This window comes from Corvus hawaiiensis, chromosome 7, assembly GCF_020740725.1.
Source record: "Corvus hawaiiensis isolate bCorHaw1 chromosome 7, bCorHaw1.pri.cur, whole genome shotgun sequence".
NCBI lineage: Eukaryota > Metazoa > Chordata > Aves > Passeriformes > Corvidae > Corvus > Corvus hawaiiensis.
This window is the reverse complement of record NC_063219.1, coordinates 22,457,854-22,484,540: the sequence shown is the minus strand read 5'-3', so window position 1 is coordinate 22,484,540 and position 26,687 is coordinate 22,457,854. Positions and strand designations below refer to the sequence as shown.

The following is a 26,687-nucleotide window of genomic DNA, read 5'->3' as shown; positions in this document are numbered from 1 at the left end:
CTTATTATTTATCATTAAATCCACAGAAGATTGCGAAAATAACCAGCAAGGTACAAAAATTGTCTTGGTCATGCCTAAGGGTTTCATATTTTGCCCCCAAAGCAAGCCCTTTCTGATAAAAGTTAAAAAAACTTATTGTTTGACTTAAAGAGATTAATATTCAGACCAAACTTGATTATTCAGGTTAATAAAAGTGTATGTTCACATGAACTTTTCTTCATGAAAAGTTAATTTAGTGGAGGTGATCAGCTTATTAGCCTTATTAGTAAACTTACAGTATTAATATCTTCAGTCCTTCATTTCCACACTGCCTGCTAAGTCTTAACTTTAAAGAGCTTTTATATATTTAATAGTAATACACAGGTTTACATTTTACTATATACAATAGGAATATTTAGAATGCACTTACCATAGACAGATGGAAAAATATCCAGTTAGGCTAACTGGACTTAAAAAGAGGGATGGAACAATCATAGTGTGGATTCAAAAAATCTGACTTAAGAAGGCACTTCAGTATTTCTTTTTTTAAAAAAACAAAGTTTGTCAAATAGAAAGTGAACAGAAAATGAGAAAAGTTACCAGTGCAACAGTATTTTTATCCCCCAACCTAGAAATACGGTAGAAATTATCCACACGCTTCCCTATTTTCCAAAGAACTCATGTCTGAAGATAGAGGGAGAAAAAAAATTAAATACAAAGCCACTAAAATACACTTCTGGTTTTTGTTTTCTGTGTACAACCAAGATGAGGGCAAAATGTTATCAGCCTCATGTTTGAATAGCTTGTCCCTATTTATGTCAAAGCACTAACATTATTTAAATGAGGCTTTCTGTATTTAATAGTGCAGTTTGTCCAACATATCCTTTGGTTGTCAGAGATAAATAGAATGCTGTGTTCCAGCACAAGAGAAAGCAAATCTGTTACTGCCGCGTTCTGGCTGCAGTCTATGTTTCTGAAGAGATACCAGCTATAAAAAGAAGTACCTATTGTTTCTACCAGGTTTTTCACACCATGTTGCTGGTTTCTCAGTAGAGCAGATCTCTTGCAAAGCTGAGAAAGACCAAGTCTCTGAATAACACTGTTAAGAGACCAATTAGCTTTCTATTTCCTTTGCAGCAGTCCTGAAATAGATTTTTTAAATAAGAAAAAAAAGGAGAACAGATTTTTTCTTAAAACTCTCTTTCACTTTGGTCATTTTAAAGAGAAGTTTTGGCTTGAACTGTAACACAGCTTCAAAGAGAAAAATGCCTTTGTCATCAACTATATCAACTGTGTACTCCCATGCAGGTCACTAGAGGAGAAAATAGCGTAGACTCTAAGACTAAGAGAAGTTTAGATTTTTAGCTAAAGAAGATACAGTTTGGAAATTTTCTCTGTATTTCTGGAGTGGTACAAAGAATGTCCAGAGCCAACATGGTAAAGGCCATGTAGGGCAACCCACTGTAATAAATGGTTGTTTTACAATGCTGAAATACTTTGCCACTTGGTATAAGACAAAAAAACTTGCTTTGCTGGGTCAGACTACAACATCCTTCCAGTCCAGTTCTGTCATCTCTGGGTATCTGTTTCTAGTCATCAGTGGAATATAAGAGCAAGGTTTAACTGTTGTAGGATAGCTATTCTGACAGAACATGTTATTTCTCAGTGCTTGTGAACCTTTTTTTTCATTCACATAGCACTGTTCCCTCTCGCCAAAGCATAAAATCCAAATAAAGAATAAATCCTGCAGTAAAGCTAATAAGTCTACTCAAACCACGTACAACCTTCAACTATACACTGTTGTGTTATTACAGATTTGTCTGCATATTTTGCGGACAAATCCAAACCCCTAAAGGAACAGAAAAAGAGATGAGGGGCATCTGGGCATGGAAATCAGGCCCTGTAACTGTTGGGAAAAATGTAACAGTCACCAAATGCAGCAGACTAAAACGAGTGAAAAAGTGAAATAGGAAGATAGTAAGTGGGTGATGTAGTAAAAAGGGGGTAATAATTTCAGAAATTTAGTCTGTTTTGATAATGTTTACCTCTAATCATTTGTTCTAAAATGAAAATGAGATATGTAGACTGAGCAGTCTTCAGTCTTACAGGAAAACTGAGAAGGCAGCAGCACATTTCCCATCTCTACGCAAGTTGTGATACCCTACATTCAGAGGTCTGCTGGGTTGTCTGGCTGCTGCTTCGCTTGCCCACACACAAGCCATGTTCATATTACCATAAATGCATGCATTTTATTTCTGTTATGATCATCCTACAAGTCTTGTCAAACAGGATACCCAAAAAAACGGTGACAGACACCAATCCAACAAGTTACAGTCAACAGGACCAAAAGAAAAATGACAACATTGAGGGCTTGCATATGCAGCTGATGGTTATGATGAGTTATTGAAGTCTGGCTGTCAGGCTAATACAAGACAAGCTGAGGGCTCCAATTGCTATTTAGTCTAGATATCATTTAATTGCTAACCTCTTGGAGAAGGGAATTAACTAGTTCAGAAAAGCAGTCTCAGTGGTCTAAGAAAAAAGCACAACACTATGTTAGGGCAAAGGTTGTCGGTAGAAGTGATACAATAGGCAACAAGAGTGATGAAAAGATTGTGAAGAAATCAGAATGCAATAAAGAATAGTGGGGGGAAAAAAAGGATTCTAGTAGAAAATAAAGGAAAAGTATTAAGGGTGTCAACTGAACACCTCCTCCCAAATCTCAGTCCTTCATATGAATTTTAGTGGTGCCAAACAAAAAAGGTATCAGCAAAAACACAAACTGCAAGAAGTTGCAACTGCAGGGATGTGCAAAGCATGGGAAAGAAAGGAACCAAAGATGTCTCTCCAAGTTAACATTTTTGATGCCTAAGCATGAGTTTTGGTGAAGATATTGATCAGCAGTCCAAGACAGCCATTTGGATCTGCCAGAAAAAGGAGATGAAATATGAGAACTATGATGAAATATGAGATACATGCCAAGAGCCTATCAACTCTGAGTCAAGAAGGTGAAACGTGTGTTCTTGGAAAGTGTAACTTGAAGTTTGACTCGCCTTGCTTTGTACTGTTCCCAAGGCACCCATTATAAACTGTACTGCGGCAGAGTAAATTTGTTTTTATATAACTACTTTAAACTGTGAAAACCTGGTTGCCTTGAAATAATGTAAACATAAATAAAGGGTTGAAAGCAACAGAATAAGGACAACATCAAAACAGAAATTTTAGGAAGTCACTACTAGTGTGAGAGACTTAGATGGACTGGAAGTGGGCTAAAATTTCCAGTGTTACCTCAGAATTATATTGGTTCAGGTGTTTTGATCTGTGGTGGGTTGACATTGTCTAGACACCTGGTGGCCACCAAAGCCACTCTATCACTTCCCTCCTCAGCTGGACACAGGAGAGAAAATATAACGAAAAGCTTGTGGGTTGAGATAAAGACAGGGAGAGATCGCTCACTAATTACTATCACAGGCAAAACAAACTCGACTTGGGGAAACCAGTTTTATTATCAATCAAACCACAGAAAGGCAAGGACAAATAAAACTAAATCTTAAAACACCTTTCCCCACCCCTCCCTTGTCCCAGACTTCAACTTCATTCCCAATTTTCTCTACCTCCTCCCTGCCACTGGTGCAGCAGAACAGGGAACACAGGTTGCAGTCAATACGGCACACGTTGTCTCTGCTGGTTCTGCATCCTCAGGGAGAAGACTCCTCACACTCTGCACTTCTTGCAGCGTGGGTTCTTACAGGCCCACAGGTCCTGCCAGAGCCTGTGCACTGTGGGCTTTCCACAGGTGTCACAGCCTTCCTTGGGCATCCACCTGCTCTGGCATGGGGCCCTCCAAGGGTCTGCAGGTGGATCTCTGCACTGCCATGGTCCCAACATGGGGACAGCTGCTTCACCATGGTTGGCACGATGGGCTGTGGGGGAATCTCTGCTCCAGTGCCTGGAGCACCTCCTCTCTCTCCTCCACTGACCATGGTGTCTGCAGGGCTGTTCCTCTCACATGTTCTCTCTCTCTTCTTCTGCTGCAGTTGCACAGCAACCTTTTTCCCCTTCTTAAATATGTTATCCCAGAGGCACTGCTGATGATGGGCTCAGCCTTGGGAAATGAAGGTCTGCCTTGGAGCCAGCTGGCATTGGCTCTATTGGACATAGAGGGAACTTTCTAGAAGCTTCTCACAGAAGCCACCTGTGTAGAGCCCCTCTCCCCCTGCTACCAAAACAGTGCCATGCAAACCAAATACATGATCAAACAGTCATAACTTCTTTAGGTCATTAAGGTAGCTGTCATTTTGTTGGGTTGGTTTTGCCTCTGTTCCTGACCAACAGGCAGAAAAAAAAGGAGTGGGGAAAAATGGGGCATGGGCAGTACCTATAGCAACTGCATGAAAATGAGGAAGAGAGCATGTTTAAATATGAATAATTCCTTGGTTCAACGTAGTGAGTTTTCTTTGCATTCACTGATGTAGCTTCAGTTTATCAAAAGTAAAGAAAATTTTCTAATTTTTCAGGTACTTGCTTATGTATTATAGCACATTGAAAGTAACACGTAACACACATAGAAATAAGGGAAATTTGATCTTTTGCATAAGACTCACACCAACACCTTGTGTGCTGTTTGTTGAGTTTCTCCCTTCACATACAGCAATGCAGCAAAATCAGTATGAGGTTTACTTTAGCAGAAATAGCTATTCAGCAATTGTGGAAGGTATCTTTTCAGCTTTATACCGGCTAGCGCTTGTATTTCAATGCCTTAGAAAGCCTCGAGCAGCCTTGAGAGGTAGCACGGGCAATCTAGCACTTTAGTAGCTCTAAAATCGGTACCTGTATCAGCTGCAGAGCAAATACCATCAGCAGAAGCAAAGAGGGAGAAATATAGCTCCCTGCTCGCTCAATTCCCTGCAGTTAGAAGCCTTCAAATGAGACAGACGACCAGAGGTGTTTACAGGAAGGTAGCTGAGCTGAGAGAGGGCGTTTGCCTCCCCTCGACCATCTTTTATTCGGAGAAGGGGAAAGGGGATGACTGGGGGCGGACCCGGGGTGAGCGGCCAATCAGACACTGCTGAAGAGTCTGAGTTACATTTGGCTTTGCCCGCGCTTGGAACAAAGGAACTCGGAGCACATGTCTTTGGGAGGGGGGAGGGGAAGCTCAGAACAGGCAGCAACAAGCAATAGCTCTTGATATACTTCAAGGCTAGATAACACAGTCTGAAGGTCAAGTTCTGACTTCTTGAAGCCTAATTTATTCAAGAGGAGACTAAAGTACTAGAGCTAGAAAATGGCCAAGCACTTTCTTCAATTGATGAAAAAGCTGGGTTTTTTTCCAAAGGATTTCTGCCCACAGAAGAGGATTATGAGCAGAGTAGGGCACTAAACACTGCCAATTTCCTTGGTTACTATATGAAGAATGTTAGATGTTCAAAGAAAGCAAGAAGAAACTGAAAAACATATCAAAGATCTGTTCAAGAACTGAAGACAGAGAGGAGACAAAGTGCAACGTTAATTGTACCACTAAACCTTGTCAAACTATACAAAGGACAAGTAATGGCCAAGTGTATTAAACCACTGAGATTTTAAAAGACTTTTTAAAAAGCTCTGTGCACTTACTACTCACCCTGTCATACACACATACATCTCTATCTACCCTTCATGGCAACTATGCAGCATAGTGCTGTACATTTGAAATTTCAAGATCATTGATGATTTTGTGTACAAAATACTCTGAAAAATTTGATTGCTTGAAGAGACTGGAATGTCAAAGGATAGAAAAAAACCTCCCTTTCCCTGCCTGTACCTGAACCATAGGATCTGCTAAAACTAGTCCCATTTTGATTTCATTTATGCATGTGAGATCATTTTTATACACAATAAAAACGGTAGGAAGCTTTACTGGTTTCATGGTAGTCAAAGCAGGAACTATGATTGGTCAACCAATATGTGATGGCTATACCAGAATCCACTTTTAGATGCCTGCTTGAGTATAATGACTACATATTCAGTGCAAAAACTGGTCTAAAACTCTTTTTAAGAACAGTATCAGATCTAGATTTATTTGGTCTACATCGTAAGGAAGGGGATGAGTGCTGCAATACCTTCCCTTGAGGAGGCCCTGTCAGTAGTTTTCTCCTAAACAGTCCCTGGACCTAACCAGAGTTCTTCCACAATGACAGAAAATGCTGGTCTGCCACCCTCCTTCTTCCCTCTCATCCATAATTGAATCACTAGCCTCTCCTCATCCTCTGTCACAAGTAGGTAACTTAATTTAATATCTGCAAGTACTGTACCACAGAAGACTGAATTTTAGGCAGTTTATCAATCCTTTCAGAGCTAACAGGCTCCCTCAAACAAGTATCTCAGGTAGATGCTTACAAAGATAGTTTCACAGAGTTTAATGTTTTAGGAGACAGCAGGAATTCCTGATCTCCCCAAACAAACTGCAGCTATTTTAGCACACATTAGATACACAAAGGTGGCAAGACCTTTCTGTAAGCCTACATCCTGGCTGGGCCTTCTAGCAATCTTAAACGTAAACTTCTTTCAAAAAACACACTACCATTCTTCTGAATGCAGTTTGGGTCTCTTCCCATTCCCATATATATTCCTCCTTCTCAAATTGCCTCAACTCTTTTTCTGGCTCAAACCCTTTATTAAATTTGTATCAAACTCTGAAGATACAGAAGTAGCCTATCATGATGCTTTATCCTAGTAATTTATATCTAAGACATAATTCTACACTGAATTTCGAGTCGCACCCATCCTAATAATTTACCTATAATTTTCCCCATTACCTTCTCTCAGATCCCTCAATAATTCATTAAAGAAAATATTCCATTTTGAATAAAGACTTTAAATTCAAATATTTCACCTCAACCACGACAGTTTTTCTGACCACTGTTCCTTAAGCCTTTAAAGCTCACTCAAGTCCATCTCCCACTCTCTCCATCTCTAAGAAACCTCTCAGCTGTCTTCAAAACTTTGCAGGATGCTGCCCTTTTATTACTGTATTATAGAAATATTTTATTACTGTATTAAAGAATCAAAGAATCCTAGAAAGGCTTGGGTTGGAAGGGACCTTAAAGATAATTTAGTTCCAATCCCCCTGCCATGGGCAGGGACACCTTCCACTAGACCAGATTTCTCAAAGCTCCATCCAACCTGATCTTGGATTATAGTATTTATTATTGTATTTCTTTTATTTCTATTATTGTACTTCTTTTATTTCTATTATTGTACGAAAGAAAAAAAAGGGCACTGGTGTTGCTTTTGCATTTTTAAATTACTATTTTTCAAAATGTCCTTATGAAGTGATGTTTCATACATGAATGCTTGGTCTGCATCCAGTAATTTTATAAAAGGTATCCATTTAATGACACCATTATCATGTCACTTAAAGTGCCTTATGTAAAATTCCTGGATTAGCACATTGGCCTTTCATCTCAGGGATCCAAACGCAAAACTGAAAAATTACTTTCATGCTCTTAGCCTTGCAGACAGACATTACCAATTCTCAGTACAATTTGGCTTAAGTGACCATTTTTCCTTGGGGGAGGGATAAGTGTTGATTAAAGCAGCATGTGATTTTGGGCCAGAAAAATAGATGGAATAAAGATGCAAGAGAATCTTGAAATTTGCATGCTTACACCAGTCCTAGATTTGAGCAATCTAAAATCACATCTTCATTTTCTGATCAATATTTCTTCCACTTAAAAGACACTACAAAATCTCTTCAAAAATTGCTGGAAATTATTCAGCAGCAATACATATTGACTGTGTACACAATGCTTTTTATCAGCATCTGACCTAGTGTGCTACGAACTTCTCAGCTGTTGTGGAAAAATACTACAGTTCTCTGTTTACATGCCTTGTATACAACATCAGGTGCCTAAATCTTCCACTTACCACGTAACAAATCTAATAGACTTGTGAGTGTTTATATTGAAGAAATGGTTGGTCTTTGACTGTAAAACAATGTCTTGAACGCATTATGACCTTTCAAATCTAATTTTTCTTAAGTACTTTTAGAGGAGTACGATGTTATTCATACAAAAGATAAAAACATTTACTCTGTGTTGGATTCACTATATGTCTGGTCTATCCATACCATAAATCTGGTTGTGATAGCACTCAACATACATAATTCCACATGCTCATTAAGCATGTAATTTTCCCATCTGTGTTACAAGACCCCTTGGAATCTAAACAAGGCCTGGTAGCTTTAGTTAAAAATATATTACTTAAGAATAAAACGCATCAACTCTGATAAGTATTGGACAAAGTATATTAGACATTTTGAATGAAAACGAGAAAACCCAAGTGTTCAAGAAGTTGGTAGAACAGTCAGATTAGGTCAGATTAGCACATTGACAATGCAAAATTTTACCTTTTGTGAGATGGAAAAAGAAAGACCTGTAATTTTTGCAGTACCACAATTAAACTAGACTTCTTACACAATTACCTATTACATGAATTTAAGAAATAATTATTTGGAATGATTGATACTCTAAAACAATACTTCATGAGCTAATGTTTAAGTTTCTCTTGACTATGTAGTGTTAATATAACAATTCTAGTTTTCCAGGTCCTTCTAGTGCAACAAAAATTAGAAATTGCACTACTTTAAGTCAAATGTTCTAATGTCCGTGAGAAACAAGAACAAACTTACACATGCATGTATGTCACCCCTTACCAGCATGGCTCTTTCTTGCCTACCTTTCTACCTTCTCTTCCTCCAGTATTCTAGTTCTAGAAATAAAGGTATTGCTACACAAATAACAAAGCCCCTTCTGAAAAGGGAAAAAAGATACTTTCAGAAGGAAATTCTATGTGCACAGATAAAACCATCACAAGCCTTAACAGACCTATTAAATTTGGCACACAGTGAGACCTCAGTGAGGACACATGCCTTCAAGAATTTTTTGGAAGGGTGTGTAACCCAATAGCTACCAACCTAAAGCAACACTCTATGCTGCTTCCTCCTACTGCTTCCATTAATTTTATTTTGGGCTTACAAAGCACATAGATAAAGAGAAGTAAAGCCAGCAACTGTTGGCAGCTAATTTGATAGCAGCATGAAAAAAAAAAAGAGAGAGAACGTGCAGAAAATTATCTTACTGTGAATTTGTCAAAAGAGAAAAACTCTCGTATTTTCTCAGAAAATGATTCTTATCTTTCGACATCAAAAAAAGAAGTATCAATCCATTGAAATATACACTACAGATAAAAATGAGTTTCCTAGCCTTCTGAATGCTAGATTGAGCAAAGTTACACCTCTCTCCTCCCACACAGCACCAAGTACTGCTGTGTGCATACCAGAGGAGTCTAACACAACTACATGCTGCAAGAACAAAGACCTTCCTCTTCTAATATACAATAACAAAACCCAGACAAAAATAAAATAACTATGACAACTGAAGATTTGAGATCTGTGTTAGGGGTAGGAAGAGAGGACTGGCAGGTAACCACAATACTGAGAGGATGAGATCTGAGAAGTTAAACCACAATTTTTAAAGGAGTCTTTTTGAGACATGTAACAGCAACATTGCGAATTGTTAGATAACACTGTGTAAGAGCACACCTTGCACGTATCTAAAAGTTACTATACCAGAAAAGTAGTATATTATCATGCTATTAAGACAGCAGTATAATCTAATCCGTACCAATCAATCCCAATAAAACTGTATGTTCACTGGCTCTCGCGCCAGCTCAAACAATGAAATAATATAAATTAATACTATATATCCCAAATCAATGGAAGTTCTGTGTTTATATACTACTTTAGACCCACTGGACTTATGCCATAAATATATGCTGCATTCCACGTCAACTGCTCATGAGAACCATTTAATACTGTAGTAGTATTTCAGTGAACTTTCATTTTTCACAATGCTGCGACATTAAAACCCACTGAGTAACAGAAGAGTCCATTAACAATGAGTCAAGCATATTATGCAGCAATGAAGTTTTGAAAAATATCTACACATTTACAAAATAAATCGAACTAATTAATAACTTACAGCTTGTTTGAAATAACTTCTCATAAGTTAATATATCTGGCTCAGCAGAAAGTAATATTTCTGTACTTCATTTCCATGTGTATTTTTAACTTCACAGATACCCCCAACGCATTGAGTTACACTAGGCAATCCTAGAGCATACAGATGTAATCATTTTGCATTGCTTACACTTTTTATTGAGGTAACAAAAACAAGGCAAGCTACAGTAGCCATGGAAAAACATTGTACAGTGTCACCCTGGTTCCCAAAATACATGATGGGCCATCCACTATAAAGGCATTAGCCAGAAAAGGTGAGGAAAAGTATGTCATGTTTAAGGCTGATGCAAAACCTGTGGAAGAAGACTCCAGCAATCATCTGTTAGGAACAGTATCGTAGCCTTCAACAGAGGCATACTTTAATGGAATCATGACACTTTAAAAACTACATTAATCTGTAAGAAAAATAATTTCCTGCACAAAGTACAAAATTACAGTAGCAGAGAAAAGAGCACTGGTAAAAAAAAGTCAGTTATGGACACATATATTTGTAAGCAAACATATTTCACATAATGAAATTTTAAAAATCTATATTTATCAGAAAAGAAACATTATTATTACACTAGAGAAATTTTTTAAAAAGTTAAAAAATAAATATAGCCATGTTTAAACATTGTTATCAACACTTACTAATGTCAGAATTAAAAGACTGATTTAAACGCCATACCCTTTTCTGCAGAGTTATTGGCATAACTGCAGGCAATGTTACTCTTCTGGAAGACAAACTCATGTCTGCTTTTCACAGAACTTACCAACCTTCATCCAGGTGATAATATGAAGCAGAACAAAGTAGTTAGCAATATTTCTTGAAACCTAATTCCTCATAACCTAAATATTGGATAGTTAGCACAAAGAAAAGACTAAGGCTCTAGCAATGTCATTCCATTTATGTGAATTCAGTCCTAGTCAAAGCCAATGACAGAACACACCGGGGTAGGACAAACCAGAAATCAACCAACCAAAGAGCTTGAAAACTTTTGTTCTGTCCTTGGAAATGCCCACACTATCTCTTGCTATAAAAATAAGCAGAACAACATGCATTTCTATCACTCAGAGCTTTGTCTTTACTGTCAAAACAAAAAGCAAATCATTAAAGACTGAGTGGTAACAGTCTTGGGGCTTTTTCCTTGGCTTTTTCCAGCAAACAAAATATTCTTCAGCACTTCTGATCTTAGGGTTTCAGGAAAGTAACTGAGCTTAAGAACAGATTTAATGAATCCATGGAGTTTAATTATACAATTCTTAACTATCTTTATTCAAAGCAGAAGAAAAATACAACTTTTACTTTAAGTAATGCAATTACTACCTTTTCAATGCAACCAAGGCCTGAAAAAGTGGCACATAAAATGTTACAAGGAGTGACATTTAAGACTGTTTTATGAACCCAAGTCTTTGATCACCCCCACTCACATGATTATTTTATGTATCAAATATCTGCATAACAAATCTGTTTTTATTGACATGGTTTGACAAAGGAAATCTGTTTTTTGTCTTTCCTCCTTTGTCAAAAAAGGTAACATTTTGTATTGCTTAAAAGATAAGGCAAGCTATAATCTTTTTTTAAAGGTCTCATAATGCACTTAATAGCAGAATTTTTTTCAGCTTTTATGCAGCATGACTAAGCAATAGTCCTGTTGTAAACCAACTTACTAAACAGATGTTAGAACTGTGATATTGGGTATTTCTTTTATAACTCTCAGACAAACAGTTCTCATCAGAAACATTGCTCACTGTAGTTGAAGATTGCAGATACTCCGAAAAAATTATTTGTATTAAGTATTCATAGCATCTTAAACAATAACATGTCAGATATGCAGGGTACTCCATTTCATAGGCAGTCACTGCAAGTATATTATTGACAATAAATCTGATGTATTGGTCCTAGAAGTATTCAGAATTGACTTGGTAAATATTACAACTATCCATACTAAATTTCACTAGACCGTATTTATAGTTTTTTTCCCTCTGTAATTGGAAATGAGAACATTCTTTAGTAATCCCAAAGTATCTAGAAAAGAATCTCATCTCCAAGAAATAAGTAACTGTACAATGACTAGTTAAAAATAAACAATTTGATTTCATGTAATTTTCTGTTTTGAGTTTTCCAGGTGGCAAATACATAAACAAGTCTCTGGCACCAGTAAGATACTTCAGAATCTATGCATTCAAAGCATCTCTTTTCATGCTAAATCACCTTCCTGAAATCCTAAAATCAGTATGGCTTAAGTAAGTTGTGTTGATGAACAACAGGAGCAAGGACCATAAATACAAAAAATACAGCTCCCTCCAAAAACTAAAACCTGCATTGCACTGGCATTTTATCAGCAGCTCTCAAATAGTAATAAAATACCGCCAAGGAATAGGAAGTAAAGACAAATATTTTCCTAAAATTTCAAAACCTGTTGTCCTTGACTGAGACACACAGGATGGAAAAAAACTGATAAGAAACTGATGCCAAGTCACAAAGAGAATTTCTTTAGATAGACATTTGATCCTCGTTGTTAGCTTTAAAACAAGAGCTTCTAATAAAACCATAAACCAATTAAAATACAGCAGATATTACCCATTTCCTTGCCTCAAAATAAAGGTTCAGTTTTAACTTTGACTCCTTTTACATTCAGTTTATAGCAGCAAGAGATCCATAGCAACTAATCTTTTAGGTTTAAGGTATTTATTTAATTTTATTTTTGTCTCTTAAACTCCAGTCCAAGATCCTTACGATTGTTTGGATAAAATAAAAAAGTATTTCTGAGATCAAGTTTAAAGTGTTAATTCTGTAACATTTGGAATTAACATCCTTTTCTACTAGAGATAGCTATGATAAATGTCAAGTGTTTGCAATTAGGTTTTTACCTTTCAGGCACACAGTTTTTATTTCCTGTGGGAATATGTTTTTAAAATTCTATAATATAGCTCCAAAATTTTGCTGTAAGAGTCAGAAAAAAACTTGTGGTACCAGAGCCTGATCCCATAGGCATTTTACTCAAGGAACATTAGACATGCATATATTTGCAGCACCAGGACAAAAAACTCCCTCTACTCTTTTATCCTTGGATCTTATGAAAAAATGTTCGGGTAATAGTGACTGCAGGACTTGCAGCCTTGCATTAGTGACTTTACTGGGAAAGAAACAAAAATAACCCAAGCCTTTTTTCCTTACCCCTGGGTACTGAAGGTCCTTGGCTCTTGAAAGCATGTGCAGCTTTTTGCTCTATGAATAAAATTGACCTATTTGTCTGCAAGGTGAAGCAAAGGCTTATTTTCTTCAGTGAAATTATCTGTATTGTATCTTTTCCAATCAGATGTACAGACAAGACCCATTCAGAAAGTAACCAAAACCTTAAGTGCTGAATTTGACTTGGTAATAAAAATCCAATATTCGAATAATGAAAAGGTTTTAAACAAAAAATACTTCAGTAATTTATGTATACTAGTGACAGCAAACATGGCTGCACCCAAGAGTACTAAAAATAACATTAAGGAATATTTTCTTTTCTTAAATGTCACAAACAGCCATTTAAGAAAATAAATTGAATAAAACACAACTTCTAAGTGCAAGCCTTGCAGAATCACTTCACCATGTGAAAGTCAAGAGGAGTTCTATTGATAAATGTGAGATACAGAAAGGCTTTGAAAGCCAAGTATGCCTTCAGGGAAACATATATAACCACTTTTTTTTTTTCTATAGATAAAAGATTTCACTTGTCCATGGCAGGTTTGCAAGAATTTCACTGGTGCTGGTGGACAGGAAGGAAATCAGATCCAGCTCACTTGCTTGAGAGCTCTGTGAAATGACTATGTTTATGCAGCTTTTCACTCCTATTTTTGTCACTAAGCTACCAGATACAGTTGTGAAAACATTGTGCAGATACTTTTTAGATACTTCAAAATATAAACCACTTCTACTTCTTGCCACTTAAGAAAGCGTGACTAAATGGAGTGGGCAAGAATTGAAATGCCCTTAGTAAATCAGTAACTCCAAGTAAGGGTTTTATAACAACATATGGAATAGAGATATCCTGCTAGAAGAGGAAGGTCAGTGATGTCCTTAAGGCACTGAATATGGAGTCACAGGAGCTGATCTATTCCTAGCTTTGCCAGATAGTATGCAGGAATATGAGCATTTATAGGTAACAAGAGCAAATCAGACTCAGCTTTTGCTTCCGTAGATGAAAAAAAAATCTAGATAATATAAATCCAGTAAGGTTTATAAAAATCTTTGATGCTATTTTTTGTACTTGTCTGAGCTGAGGCAGAAGTTTATTACACAATACCAACATAAATCAGGTAAGTTATTCGTGGTGCTATTTGCACTTCCTTGTGAGAGTGCTCCTGTCTGCCTGGCACAGTCACTTTAGCTCTTTACCAGAAGAAGAGCCCAATAATATGTGAAACACACAGAGGGTGTTTTTTGCACAGGTACACTTAAATACACTTGACAAATAATTATTTTCTTTAAAACCACCCCAAAAAAGAGAGTTTTCAAAGTGATTGAGTTGTTGTTGTTCTACTCATATCATCCCTTATGCAAAGAAAACTAATAGGTCTTAGTCTTCACACAGAACATACAGTACACCCTCTTGGAGGGTCAATAAGGACTGGTGCAGATTCAGTTGCACTAAAACAGACTGGATTACCTGTAAGGCAACACAGACATCATACTGTACCTAGGAACTTCACAAAGAAGTTTGAGCCACAAGGAACATAATGCAGTTTTCTATCCTCGCGAATTTTCCTCACAAACTTGGGGGATCCTACGGCGTTCTTCTGCATGCTCCTTGGAAAGCTTTTCAGCTGCCTATTTCTGTAATCAATAGGTTCAAGCCTGATAGAAAAGCACACTGATGAAGTTCTGTCAGCTGACTTATTTTAAAAAACCCTCACATGGCATGGCCTTCCCTCTCACTACATAGCAGTAAATTCTAGCGATTATGAGAATAAATTCTTGCAAACTTCCAGCTTGTTTCTCAACAGCTGATACCATTTCTGTGCCATTATCAAGAGCTTGCAGCTGTCCATAAACACCAAGTCTTAATGTGGTCAGCAACAGGAGTTATCATAACATAACTAATATAAAAAGGCTATTTATAGCCTAAGAATGCAGTAACTGAAAAATCCCATTCTGATCACAGGACAATCTAGTGTATCTTGATTTCCTGTGGGTATAATATCAAGAAGCTAAAAGATAGACCTACCAGTATGCAGTGTAAGCATACCAGAAACAGGCAGGAACACCTCATCAGTATCCTAATTAGCAGCACAGGCACACCTCTAAGATAACCGATATACATTTCTCTCTTGAGACTTAAGTATTAAATATCATGTACACGATTGGGCTAAAATATGAGCTGATTAGCTGCAAATGAATGTTCTGTGACTGAAACAGGAGAAAAGCAAGTTCACATTGTTACTAGAGCAGAGGTCTAATTTCTTCTCCCTCTTAGTTTCTCCTTCCACGACTGCCCTTCTTGAAAAATTTTTGTTGGCCTGATTAGAATTTTTTTTAAATCTTCCCATTTGATGTGACTCCCATCAGGACTATAACATGAGAGACACGCTTAAATACTCTGTCTTGAAGGTTTCCCCTTCTGTTCATTCCCAAATCAAAAGCAGTCATAAAGGTGTGAATGCCTTTAGAAGTAGCAGCTTTAAATATGGAGACAAACAAGGAGAATATGGGCATTGGTCAACTATTATCTCCCACTTATCATTGCTGAATTTCACCACTTGCTAGAGATACATGTGCCATCATTTTAATAGGAATAATCAACTGCTAGAAAAGTTTGGAAACTGAGCCCTGAAATCCCCAACTGGAAGCTGTACCAGTTACTGCCTCTGCACACACACAAAAAGATATCAGCATGAATGTCCATAACAGGATGCCCTTCCACTGCCTGGGCATCGGCATTCCTGCTGTGAAAGCACCAACAGAAAACTATGATCCTAAAGATACTCATCTAAGTGATCTGCAGATGTTAAGACAGAGATACCTGTTGTCCTCTACTACACAACATGGTAACAAGGGTGAGAGATCTCAGGGTTATTGTCAGTTTCTATTTCTATTTCTGTCCTTTTCTTATAGGGAAACTGAAAGCAGAAAGTGAAGCATGATATAAGCAGGCACCTTAAAAAATGAGGAGTCCTTTTCCTGTCCTAACAGTGACATCTCCAATTGATCCAGTTTTCATTACAACTCCAGCTTGATCTCTTAATTACACTGGCACGGCATAAAGATTACCACTGGAAAGAGTTAAAAAGATCATGAAGCAAAAATCATGAGGGAACAACCATACTGTATTAGTGGCTCCGGAATTATCATGTGAAAGAACAAGTAAGTCCTCAGTTACCTATTGTAAATAGATACAAGAAAAGATGAATGTATAAAGAATATTAAATTATTTTATCAATCACAAATATTCAATACTATTCTACATGCATGATCAAGTTCATTCCACCTGGTGAAAACTAACCAGGTTCAACAGCGGTGTTTATATGGAGGCACAGGGGTTTTTCAATGTAAAATCTAAATTACACCTATTGTGTCAACATTTATGCACAGAAACAGGATGGAAATACTCCTCTGCTTGTTTCTATAGCTCTCAAGTTCTTATTTGAGAAGATAATAACTCTCAGAACATCAGAAATGCAGCAATCCAAGGACATGCTAAAAACTGCACCAAAACTCCTAGTAAAAATTTATCTGAGTTTGAGCTCCATTCTTCAGTTAATGCCCCAACACTAGAATAACAAAGTTTTATGATGATAAAATCATAAAAATTCTATCATCTTTTAGTACTGTAAAAGGTATGGTAAACTACTTTGTATTTTCTCCTTCTGTTGCACACCTTTTCATTCAAAAGTGGTTGTAAACCTTTATTATGAATCATCTAAGTTGTCAACTTTACCAAACTTGTAGCATTTAAGGTAATTTAACTATTAATCATTGACTACCCTAATCTCACTCAATGCAACTATAAACTTGTGTATGATATAAAAATAGCAGTACCTGATATAAAGCAGGTGTTTACAGTACTGGGCAATGAGACAACAAAAGTAGATCAGAAAAGAACTACAGAGGTTTTATAAGACCAGAAAAGAACACTGAGAAAAAACAAAATGGAGAAAAAAAACCCACACAAAAATACTTAAGGCTTGATCTAATTTTATGAATATTACTAAAAACTGCTTTGATTAATCTGGACTGTGTCCCCCAGGAAGTCAGAGGGGAACATGTATCTGTTCTGATCAAAAGACAGTTCAGACAATGGTCTGTAAAAGGAAGATGTCAATAGTGTTCTGTTGTTACCATACTGACCTCTTCCATCCCCTCCTTACCACAGCATCACTTACTGACAATGCCATCAATGAGAAGAAACCTTGAAAAAGATCTGTCAATAAAATATTTCTTTAATCATGGATCTGTCTATGGCAGGTATGGAGAGACTACAAAATGACCCAAACTTTTCAGTTCTCCAGTCTAACCCTAAATAAAAGCACCATCCCTGGCAGCAATTGTAAATAAGAACAGAGTTAGTATCTATCACATCTCATTTCCTTATGAAAATTATGAGGATTCAAGCCCCATTCATGGGAGTTTAATCTTTTAACGCCAAATTCAATAAAACTGAATTATCAAATCCTCTTTTGGTTGGAAAAGATGTCTCAACCCTTGGAAATTGAGTAGAAATTTATGAATCATTGCATTTAAAAAAAAAACCCCTTTTTGTTTTTGCATTGTTTAAAAGTCAAGAGTAAACAGATATTTCAGCCAAAAAATCTGTCATGGAAACATTTAAGTACCAAAGACTTAGCCCTATATGGCTGCTAATAGAATTATAATCAGTTTTGAAGAATGAGGCTTACATAAGAAGACCATGAACTATAGTTGTAAAAAAATGGTACTCCAATTACAACAGTCAATGCTCAATATTCATAAACTTAGAACAGCACACATTTTAAAAAAAAAAAATCTGCTTTTTAACATAAAGTTTCTGTTAGCTCTTCTTTGTCAAAGGGCTTTACATGAAAATCTCTATGAATACAAAAAGCAAAGTGACATTCCACTACAATCACAAGTATTTGAGGTCTCTATACAACTGATTTCCTGGAAAGAACATTGTGGGAGTATATTTGGATTCTACATGATAAAAATATCTACTTGTTTAGAACATCAAGAAAGACAAAAGAGGCAAGGTAAAATTTCAGATTTGAGTGTTCTTCACCTTGAGATTTACTTGAGCTTTATTTTTGCACTTCTAATTTAATTTAAAGAAACAAGGCACTAATTACCTTGAACTACTTTTGTCATGAAACACTTTTTGGCTTATCCTTGAGCAGGGCAAGAACTATCACTGCAGTGCAAATTATTCAGGTTTTGTTTTCATAAAGCATTAGAAACTAAGCTTCCATAAAGCTACAGTAATCTTTTCTTAGTTTATCTGACCAAAGACAACAAGAAAGAGCAAGTTTTCCTACAGTTCATATTTTTCCCTAGTAATATTTATTTTGATCATAATTAAAGACAAAAGTACAGTGTTTTATATTTTCAGTTCCTTATCATTTCTAAGAGAACGCAGGCTCTGAGACACAATCAGATTTTCCATATGAGTTTATGAATTACACCTAATAGCAGCAGATGCTTGATTCCTCAGAGGAAGGCAACATTTCCCACTATCCACCAAGCTGACCATGTTGTGCTGGACACAAGGGGAAAGATGGTTTTTTTGGCCTATTCAGATAAAAGTCTTCCACCCTGGAACATGAAATTCAGTTTATCTGAACGCATTTCATAGAATCATAGAATCATCCAGTTCGGAAGATACCTTTATAATCATCCAGTCCAATGGTCAACCCAGCACCACCACTGTAACCCCTAAACCACTAAACCATCACCCAGCACCAGACACAGATGCCTCTGAAACACCTCCAGGGATGGTGACTCCACCACCTCCCTGGGTAACCTTCTCCAATGCCTGACCACCCTAACAGGGAAAAAAAAATTTCAATTATCTAATCTGAATTTCCCCTCTCTCATCTTAAGAACACTTCCTTTGTGTCCCCTCACTGCAGGCACCGTAGAAGAGACCAGCCCCCACCTCACTCCAGCCTCTCTCTTCAGGAGCTGTAGAGAGCAATGAGGTCCCTCCTGAGACTCCTTGTGACTAAACAAACCCAGCTCCCTCAACCACTCCTCACAAGACACCTTCTCTAGTCCCTTCATGAGCCTTGTTGCCCTTTGCTGGACACTCTCCAGTATTTCCACATCCTTTTTTAAAGTGAGGAGCCCAGAACTGGACACAGCACTCAAGGTGTGGCCTCACCAGTGCCAAGTACAGTCACTTCTCTGGTCCTGCTGGAACCACTATTCTTGATATAGGTCAGGATGTCCTTGGCCTTCTTGGCCACCTGGGCACACACACTGGCTCATGTTCAGCTCCTGTCAACCAGCACCCCCAGGACCATTTCTGCTGGGCCACTTTCCAGCCACTCTGCCTCCAGCCTGTAGTGCTGCATGGGGTTATTGTAACCCAAGTGCAGGACCCAGGACTTAGTCATGTTGAACATCATGCCATTCATCTGGCCTATCGATCCAGACGACCCAGGTCCCTCTGCAGGGCCTTCCTACCCTCCAGCAGATCAAAACCTGACCCAACTTCCCAGGAAGTTGAATTTGCTAATGGTAGGCTCAGTCCCCTCATTCAGACCATCAGCAAAGATATTAAAGAGGACTGGGCCCAACACCAATCTCTGAGGGACATCTCTAGTGACCGGACACTCACTGGATGCCGCACCATTCACCATCACACTCTGACCATAACCATCCAGACAGTTCTTAACACAGGGAAGAGTGCACCTGTCCAAGCCATGGGCTGCCAGCTTTTCTGAATTTCTTCAGTGAAAGGGTTGTTAAGCACCCCTGGCAGTATTCAAAACAACTACTTGGTGCTATGGTTAATTGAACATGGTGGTGTTTGGTCAAAGATTGGACCCAATGACCTTGAAGGTCTTTTCCAAACTTAATGATTCTGTGATTCTAAGATAGAACACAAAACTCTTCCTAGCTGCAAGGGGGGAAAAGAGATGGACAGCTGTGTTGATAAGGCAGACTGAACAATGTTCAGAGACATAGACATACTACTTCCCAAGCACAGAGGCACTATTCTGCTACGTGGCTTTTACAAATTTGCTTTTATAAACTTATTTTCAGTGAGTCAGCCCCACAAACATGCTGTTCAAGCAGCATGTTCAACGTTTTGAGAGACTTATGATAAAAGATCAGCAGAAGACAGTAAGAATTTCAGCTTAGAAAAACAAGAATTCAAAATAATGTTAATAATCTATTTCAAAGTAGAAAGATTTCAGATGTCACAAGTGCTATGAATAAAAGAGCAGATATTCATGACAACTGCTTTCTTCAATAGAAGCAGAAAATCTTTTCTGGAGAGAAAAACAAGACACAAGAGGCATCTTTTTTTTTCTCTTTTAGAAACATCCATTTTGATAATAGTTACCTACAAGACATAAGTAGAAATTCACTCTGCAATTTTTCTTTCCTATGCTTGAAATTAAAAGCACAGCAGAAAAAGAAACTAAATCAAAAGCAAGCAATCTAAAAGAAGAATCACTGAAAACATATGTAGATCATCAGAGAGGCAACAGAAAAAATTCTGGCAGCTGTCAACGCTATGCACAAAAAAAAATTCTTAAGAGTAGCTGGTTTCTCTTAAGAGTTAGTAAACTATCAAATTGTAACAGTAATATTCATGAAATATTTGTATACAGATATGTATTTGCACACAGAGCTGCTACAAACTTGACAAAATAAGGACAGGGGTTGGAAACACGACATTTCCGAGCACAGTTCCCACAGCCACCTATGGGAAGTCAAAGTCACAGCCAGTTCATTTCTCTTCGCACACCTGCTTAGCATTCCCTCTCTTCTTAAATCTGAGTAATTTTATTAACCTATTAGAAGACTTCAACCTGAATTTCAAATATAAAAGTTTAATTTGACAGTTGTCATTTGGCCTTAACTTTAATAAATTTAGATGAAGAATGTAAAAACAGTCATGCTGAGTCTGACAAATGTTCTGCTTGGCCTAGACTCATTTCTCCTGCAGTGGCCATAAACAGACACCTAGGTGACAGAAACCGTGGTCTTGTTAAAATGCCTCCACAAAAGTAACAGGAAGATTTCTCTCCATTTTTCTGGTAGCTGAAAAACAGGTCAGGCCCTCCACAGACAGCAGCATTATGTTAGCTCACTTCTGTCAGGAAACCAGTTGTTCTTGTTCCTGCTTTTACCAGAGAGAGCACTACATTCTTATATGAAAAACCAGGAGAAATAGAAGGACTATGAGCAGAAATGACCACAAAAAGTATGACATGAACCTTTATGAAGAACTAGAAGTCAGAGAAGATATGAACTTCAGCTTCTGGAAGACTGAAGCTAACACTTAGCTGGTTTAACTGATCAAGTCTGTCAGTAATGTTAAACATGACTGGCCAAAAAGCAGTTGACCTTTGTGTGTTAAATCATGCTTACCAACTGCAAGTCCAAAGATTACCACAATGACTACAATTTAAGTCTGCAATGTGACTAATTTAAACTATTTTTTTAAAAATATGATCTTCAGTCCTTTTGTTCTGAAAGATAATGTTACCAATCCAGCATTTTTCCTGCCTCTGCAGAGACAGTCAATGCTTCCACCTTGCCCAAGAAGACGAAACTTGCACAATTTTATCCCACTGCATTAGCAACACTCAGATGCACACTGACCAGAAATGCTTTGGATTAGTATTGCTATTGTAGGAGAAGAACTGAAATAAATAAAAGTAGTCTAGAAAGACACCATAGCTTATAGAGAGACACCTTGGAGTACGTGCAAAATATGGCAAGATAGAATCAGTGCAGTTTCCCAGACACATAGATGTTTTTCACTGGAGAAGTGGGGAGAAGGTTCCTCCTTAAGGTGCTAGCCACAACTGGCTAACAAAGTTCTCTGGCAGGTGCACAGAAACAGCTGTGGCAGGTTAGCTTCAGAAAAGTTAATACAACTACAAGAAACTTCAACTTCTAGGCATATTCTTCATGCAAATCTAAAAGCTGAATAACCAACAGCAGTTTAAGTTCTTACACCTCCAATATCCCTTTAAAACTGTTAAGACAGGGATCTTGCAGACCACCAAAACAGAGAGTGTGAAGGAGGGAGTACTCTTAATCCCACAGATGTTCCTTGTCAGAACTCCTCCCAATCTCAAGAAGAGAAGAGAGAATGAGACAGGTAAGCTTTCAAAGACTGAAACTGATCTTTGACACCAGTAACCTCCATTAACTGGAAACCCTTCCTTCCTCTACCCCTGCTCAGGATAACAAACACAGTGTGTCTGAATAGTACTGCCAAGTCTGTCTGCCCACTCAGATCTTCCCCTGGCTTACAGTTTAAGGTCTTTATGGAAATACAGTAGCATCAGCCATACATAGATAAGCACACACATGTATAAAATATAGCCAGGTACACAGCATTTGCTCCTTCCCCATCAATTTAGGTTTTTTCCATTATCCTGGAAAAATCAGAACTTCAGAAAAGCTGTTCAGTGACTGTTAAAATCCTCTGCTCTATAACACCGATGACAGTAATTGGAGGTGGGGAGGAAGGGAAAAAAGAAATTAACTTCTCATTTAAGGACATAAAGTACTGCCTGCCTAGCCCTGGCTCTACTTAAACTGAAAAATCTGCAGAGCCACACACAAACTCTATAAAACAACAGTCATGTCTTAAGTCACAGATTCCAAAACCTCATTTTCTACAATCACTGATGACCTACAGAGAAAATTTCACCAAATTACAGAAATACGGAACACCTCTAATAGAAAAATAACTTAATACGTAACTGAGCTTTTCCTCGTGCTTTCATTTAACCAATTTAGAAACTGTCAAATAATAATTTATAAATCTTACCTGCTTTTTTCTTGAAGTTGCCTTGGGCAACAGACTGGTTGACAAAACTGATGCAAACGGCGAGCAACATAGCTCAGGAAAAGGATTTGGAATCGATGGGTTCTCCAAAATACTGTCACCTTTCTTTTTTCTCCTGTTTCAACAGAATACATAATATCAAGCAATAATTGTAACAGCTGCTGTTAAAATTGCAATATCCAACCACAATACATGAACTACTAAGGCACTAATACCATGATGCTTCCTGGTTGCAGCAATTAGCTTTTTTTTTTTTTTTTTTTTTTTTGCAGTTATTTTATTTAATCAGTAGGCTGAATATATTAACATACAGTGCCTAACACTACTTGAAAGCAATCCAAGTATTCAGCTCTGAATATAAAGTTGTTTGAATATGCGTAAGTCTTTGCAGAGTAAGAGCAGAGATATATTTATATTGGCTTCTAAGGACATTAGTAAATATTTTGTTGTCCCTGTGTTTATGCCATTCCCTATGTAGACATATTACAACAGTAGATGCATGTAACTTCTCAGCAAAACTTCCCAAGTACATCACAACAGTATTTTAAACAAATGGAAACTTTTTTTAATCAGAATCAAATCAAAGTAACTGACAAGGCAAAATAGTGCAAAGCAATCCACTCATTTCTGTTTTCAGTTCGTTTTGTATTGGAATCTCTGCAGCTCCATCATAAAATAAATGGCTCAGCTGTTGCTGTCTGCTGAAACAGGATTGTGTCAGAAGTATCACCAAGCAGCATTTGCAGGAGTAGTGAAGGTAATCACTAGTGTAGTTGCTGAAGAGCTCAGTTATGCAGCGGTTTAAAGTATCACATTAATGATGTGGTTGTTTAGACTGCTGTGTACATTACAGTGCATGGTGTTCTCACATAAAATATTGAAGAGCACTTTGTCTACTCGATTTCATCTGGAAACCTGCACCCAAAGCACCCGATGTATTTGCATCTGCCAACACGTAATAAGATTTTTCTACATGTGTGAGTTGATGCCTCCAAGCTTAATATTTTACTTTATTACCTTTTTTATTATCATTCCAGGTTTCATACAGTAATTGGTACAAAGTAGGGAAAACCATCAGAATAAGGTAACAATACAGAATAAAGGTGCTTTACTTACTGAAAATCCTCACCAAACATTCATTAAAATGATTAAAGAGACATTTTGCTTTAGGAGGAGCAAAAAATCCTGTAATGCAGTATTTTAAGATTTTGTAAACTTCAGTCTACCAAAACTCATCAGATGCTTCATGAAAAACCCAGCTCACAGCTCCCTTTACTAAGAATAGAGACCAATGCCTTTAAGAACAGCCTGAGAGGTAACAAACGGGGTGCACACCGCTGACAGCGGCACCGCTCCCGGTGAAGCGGTTTTATCTCACCAACACTCTGAGAAAGACACTGCAAGGATAAAGAAGCGGCTGGCTCAGCCTGACAAGACAGGCTCGGCACCGCCGGCTCCTTCCACCTCAAACTGGGAAACCTCAAAAATAAAAAGGGGCTGGGGGGTGGGACACACACAGGCATCCGCAGCGGCGGAAAGTGTCTGCAGGGCCGGGAAACAACTTTTGAGCTCCAGGAAGGCGCGGGCCGGTCCAGAGCCAGGCCGCCCCTCTCCTGCGCTTCGCCCCCTCCCCAGGCCGCCGCACCCCGGCCCCGCGTCCCGCCCGCAGGGCGCTGCCCGCCCCCCGACGGCAGCGGGCGGCCCTCGAGGGAGCGGCAGGGCGGCGGCGCCCGCCGGGCTCCGGCCTTACCTGTCGGGGGGCGAGGGCGGCGGGTCCCCCCCGAGGGGCCAGGGGGGCGGCCGGGGGGAGCCGCAGGGGCCGCCGCCAGCGGGCTCCGCCGCCCGCCCTGCGCCGTGCGCACCGGGCAGCGGGGCGGCCATCGGCGGCGGCGACGTCCTGGCGGGGCGGCACGGCGGCGAGCGGCCCCGGCGCTGCCGGGCGGAGGCTGCTCTCTCTCCCGCTGCGGAGGGGGAGGCGACGGGGAGCGGGGGGAAGCGCCGCCCGGGCGGCACCGAGCGCCTTCCCCGGCACACGTGCGAGGGCGGCGGCGGGGGCGGGCGGCCGCCGGCTCCGCGCTGCGACGGGGAGGCAGCGCGGGGCGGGCGGGGGCCGAGCGGTGCCCTTCGGCTACTCCGCCAGGCCGGGCGGCGGAGCGGGGCGGGCCCGGCAGGTGCGCGGGCCCGGGGCCCGGGACCCGAGGCCGCGGCGTAACCCGGTGGGGCCGGGGCCGGCGGGCGCTGCCCCCCCTGCGCCTCGGCGCCTTCGCCCGAGGGGGGCACCGCGGCCAGCGCTGCCCCCGGCATGACCGGCGACCTCCTGCCCCGCGCTGAGCAGCGGGCTCCAGCCTCACAGCGCCGGACGGCCCGACACGGGACTCAGCGCCTGACAAATCATTAACTAAAGTGACAGACCTCTGGGCATCGGGAATTTATGGATATGCCCTGGCGAAATAGGGAATGACCGAGGCCGGGGGACAGACCCGTTACCTTGTGTCAGAAAAGCGGCTGGTGAGGAGGCTGGGCTCCCAGCCGGGCCCAGCACCCTCGTCCAGCCGCAGCCTGGAGGACAGCGGAATGTGAAAAGGCTTTCCCTCGTGCCCAGGGCTGCTCCACAGCAGCCAGCTCCTGCTCTGCTTTATGTACACAAAACCCTCTGTGGCAATTCCATGGCCGTCCTTACCAGCCTTCATCCTGTTTCAAAATAAAAAATACCCTTGCTGTTTGAAGAACAGTTTGATGGCACCAAGCAGAGTGGGTAATACTGTGTAAGTCAGTCAATTTGGTAGTCAAAAACTGAAAGCCCCTGGTGAAGACAGCCACGTGTAGAAACCTTCTGACTGTCTTTGGCATGGTCAGGGCCAGGAACTGAGATGTCAGACTGCTGAAAATATAGAATGTTTTGAGACAAATGCTTTGCTGTTTTCCTGAATCTGCTGGAAAAATCATTACACACAAGCCAAGATTTCAATTCTGGAGAAAGATTTTTCTGTCATAGAAGCAATACTCACAGTTTTCATTTTGGCTGAGTCACAGATGATTTTGCAGGACATTCATTTTCAATGAAATGAAGGATTCCTTGTCCCCTGAACAGTTCATTCTGTTACGCTGACAGTAGAAATTGAAGTCTGAGTTGATTAACAGTTCTTATATATAAAGTCTGGCAAATATATCAGGAATTTTACAGTGTCAGATAATTGACTGGATTTGCTAGTTGTTTGTGAACAGCTATCCTCTTACAAAACTGCAGAGACTAGGCCACTGGGGTTTTTTGCCTAATTGATTCACAGGCATAACTGTGGCATGTTAAGCCTCATTGTCTTCAGAAGAATAGAAGGCAGGACAACTGGTATAGGTGCTCTAGGTAGAAAACTGAGATTGGGAAGAGATAAAAACCTGCAAGTGACAATTGTATGCTGATATTCATCAGCATTTAAAAAGTTCAGCCACAGAAAGAAAATATATTTTGACTTTTCACCTAGTCCATGCATTTTGTTACACAGCTGCAACCTGACATACATGGCATGTTTTTGTGTCTTTGGCTTAGTCATGCAATTGTTTTAAAATGCCAGGCAAATAAAAACCACGATTAGAAAGAATAATAGCAAATAAATTTTTTTCAAAATAACTTTGGTGATAATCTAATTAGTCATGATAGCAACAATGCCACTTCT

General features: G+C 39.3%; 1 protein-coding gene across 10 annotated transcripts in view; it reads right to left on the bottom strand.

Moving 5' to 3' along the window:
• The window catches only part of GRB14 (growth factor receptor bound protein 14), a 58,088-nt gene extending 33,021 nt beyond the window's left edge, over positions 1–25,067 (bottom strand). For 8 of the 10 annotated variants that reach the window (XR_007204903.1, XR_007204905.1, XR_007204904.1 and 5 more), the window contains exons 1-2: positions 24,767–25,067; positions 22,999–23,131 (exon numbers count right to left, since the gene is read on the bottom strand). Coding sequence is in view for 7 of the 10 variants with exons in the window: in XM_048310020.1 (XP_048165977.1) it covers positions 22,999–23,131; positions 24,767–24,897 (264 nt within the window). In the remaining 3 variants the exon portion in view is untranslated. The other 2 variants (XM_048310027.1, XM_048310026.1) reach the window with 2 other exon arrangements.
• Between the last annotated feature and the right edge of the window lie 1,620 nt (positions 25,068–26,687).